Source organism: Gekko japonicus, unplaced genomic scaffold (assembly GCF_001447785.1).
Source record: "Gekko japonicus isolate JY-2015 unplaced genomic scaffold, Gekko_japonicus_V1.1 scaffold3699, whole genome shotgun sequence".
NCBI lineage: Eukaryota > Metazoa > Chordata > Lepidosauria > Squamata > Gekkonidae > Gekko > Gekko japonicus.
Window position 1 is genome coordinate 111,045 of NW_015163200.1, and position 1,707 is coordinate 112,751.

General features: G+C 56.1%; 1 protein-coding gene across 1 annotated transcript in view; it reads right to left on the reverse strand.

Annotated features, from left to right (window-relative positions):
• Positions 1-1,437, reverse strand: part of LRMP (lymphoid-restricted membrane protein) — a 26,872-nt gene extending 25,435 nt beyond the window's left edge. The window contains exon 1 of the mRNA XM_015407156.1: positions 1,420-1,437. Within this exon, the coding sequence (XP_015262642.1) occupies positions 1,420-1,437 (18 nt within the window). The remainder of the gene's footprint in view (positions 1-1,419) is intronic.
• Positions 1,438-1,707: the final 270 nt, after the last annotated feature.

Here is a 1,707-nt window from a genome sequence, read left to right on the forward strand (position 1 = left end):
CCACCCCCACCCACTCCAGGGCCGACATCCAGCCGCAGGGTCCGTTTCCCCCCACCCAACCCCACTCACTCCAGGGCCGGCGACTGGAGGGGCAAGCCTCCGGCTGCCACGTTCGTTTCCACCCCCCCACTCCAGGACCGGTCGCCTGCTCCCTTCCCCTCCCCCACCACCCACTCCCAACAGGCACTGAGGGGAATGTAGGGTTGCCAGCTCTAAGGAGGGAAATACCTGGAGGTTTGGGGGGTGGATTCTGTAGAGGGCAGCATTGGGCGGGGGGCGGCGGAAGGACTCAGCAGGTATAATGTCATAGGGTCTACCCTCCAAAGCATCCATTTTCTCCAGGGGAACTGATCTCTGTCATCTGGAGATCAATTGTAGCAGTGGGAGATCTCCAGGTCCCACCTGGAGATTGGCAACCCTAGGGGGAAGTCAGCTGCACAGCAGGGGGTTGAAGAGAATGGTTTGATGGCTGCTGGGCCAAGATTGGCAACAATAGTTCCCCAGGAGCCCCATCGTAAATGCACCAAACAATTCCTCAAGATTTTCCAAAACACTTCTCTGTTTTGGGCTCCTGGGGAACTTTGAAGTAGCACCAAAGCTTTAAGATCTCTCCAGCTGTCACCTGGAGACTGGCAACAGCTTGTCTGGAGTGTGGGCAGCATGGCATTGTATCTGTTTGAGGTCCCCCTCTTCCTCCTCCTCAAATCCCACCCTCAGCAGGCTTCATCCCTAAAATATCCTGGAAGTTTCCAACCTGGAGTTGGCAACCCTATCTGCCTGTCTGTCTTAAGTTTTACAAACCCCCCCCCCCCACAACCACACACCCTCTGCCTAGGGAGCTGCCTAGGGAGCAGCTGACATCATTCTCCTCTCCCAACTGAGAATTCCAACTGCCTTGGGGGGGGTGAGTTTGAGGTGTGGAATGGAGTGTAGTCCAATCAGCTTCCATATGTAAATGACCTTGGAACGCTGGCCGGGACTGCACAAAGCAGCCAATGAACCCAGCCAGTGTCTTCCGAGTGGCAGTTTTTTCGGCCTAACACTAAAGGAGTGCATTTTAGAACTTTGGCACCCAAAACTCTTTTATTATAAGGGAGAGATACGTCATTCATTGGAATCAGTCTCCATTCTCTTAGCCAAACATGGGCCCCGGTCACACGGAGCATTTGCCGCGCTGGAGGCACGATTCTCCCCCAGAGTGTCCTGGCGTGATCACACTGGGACATCTGGGAGGCGTAGCGCCCCCGTGGTGAACCCGTGGCGTCCTGCCTAAGATGCGCAATAAAAAAGTACCTGGGACGACCTACTAGCAAATGGTTTGCCACGGGCTGCATGCGGATTCCCCCGGTGCGATTGCGCCGGCGCGCAGCTTTCTCCCCCGCCGTCCTGTTTGCCGCGGGTGCCAAAGGAGGAACCCACCGTCGCATCTGAACGCATAATCGCGAATCAAACTGCAACGGCGCAAATAGGCAGCCCCCCCCCCCCCCCCCCGCGTTATCCGGCCCATGTGACCGGGGCCTTAGTCACTTTTCCCATGGGAGGTGAGTTTCCAACCAGTCAAGGTCCCCCCCCCCCGGCAAATCTTTATTCCCTTGCTCGTGTGCCCACCGCATTGTCCCCCCGTTTTCTGCATGTGTTTGGCTCCCTCTAGTGGCCACTTTGGTATTTTATCGTTGTATCTCCGGCTTATTTAGGAGCCCTTTTAAA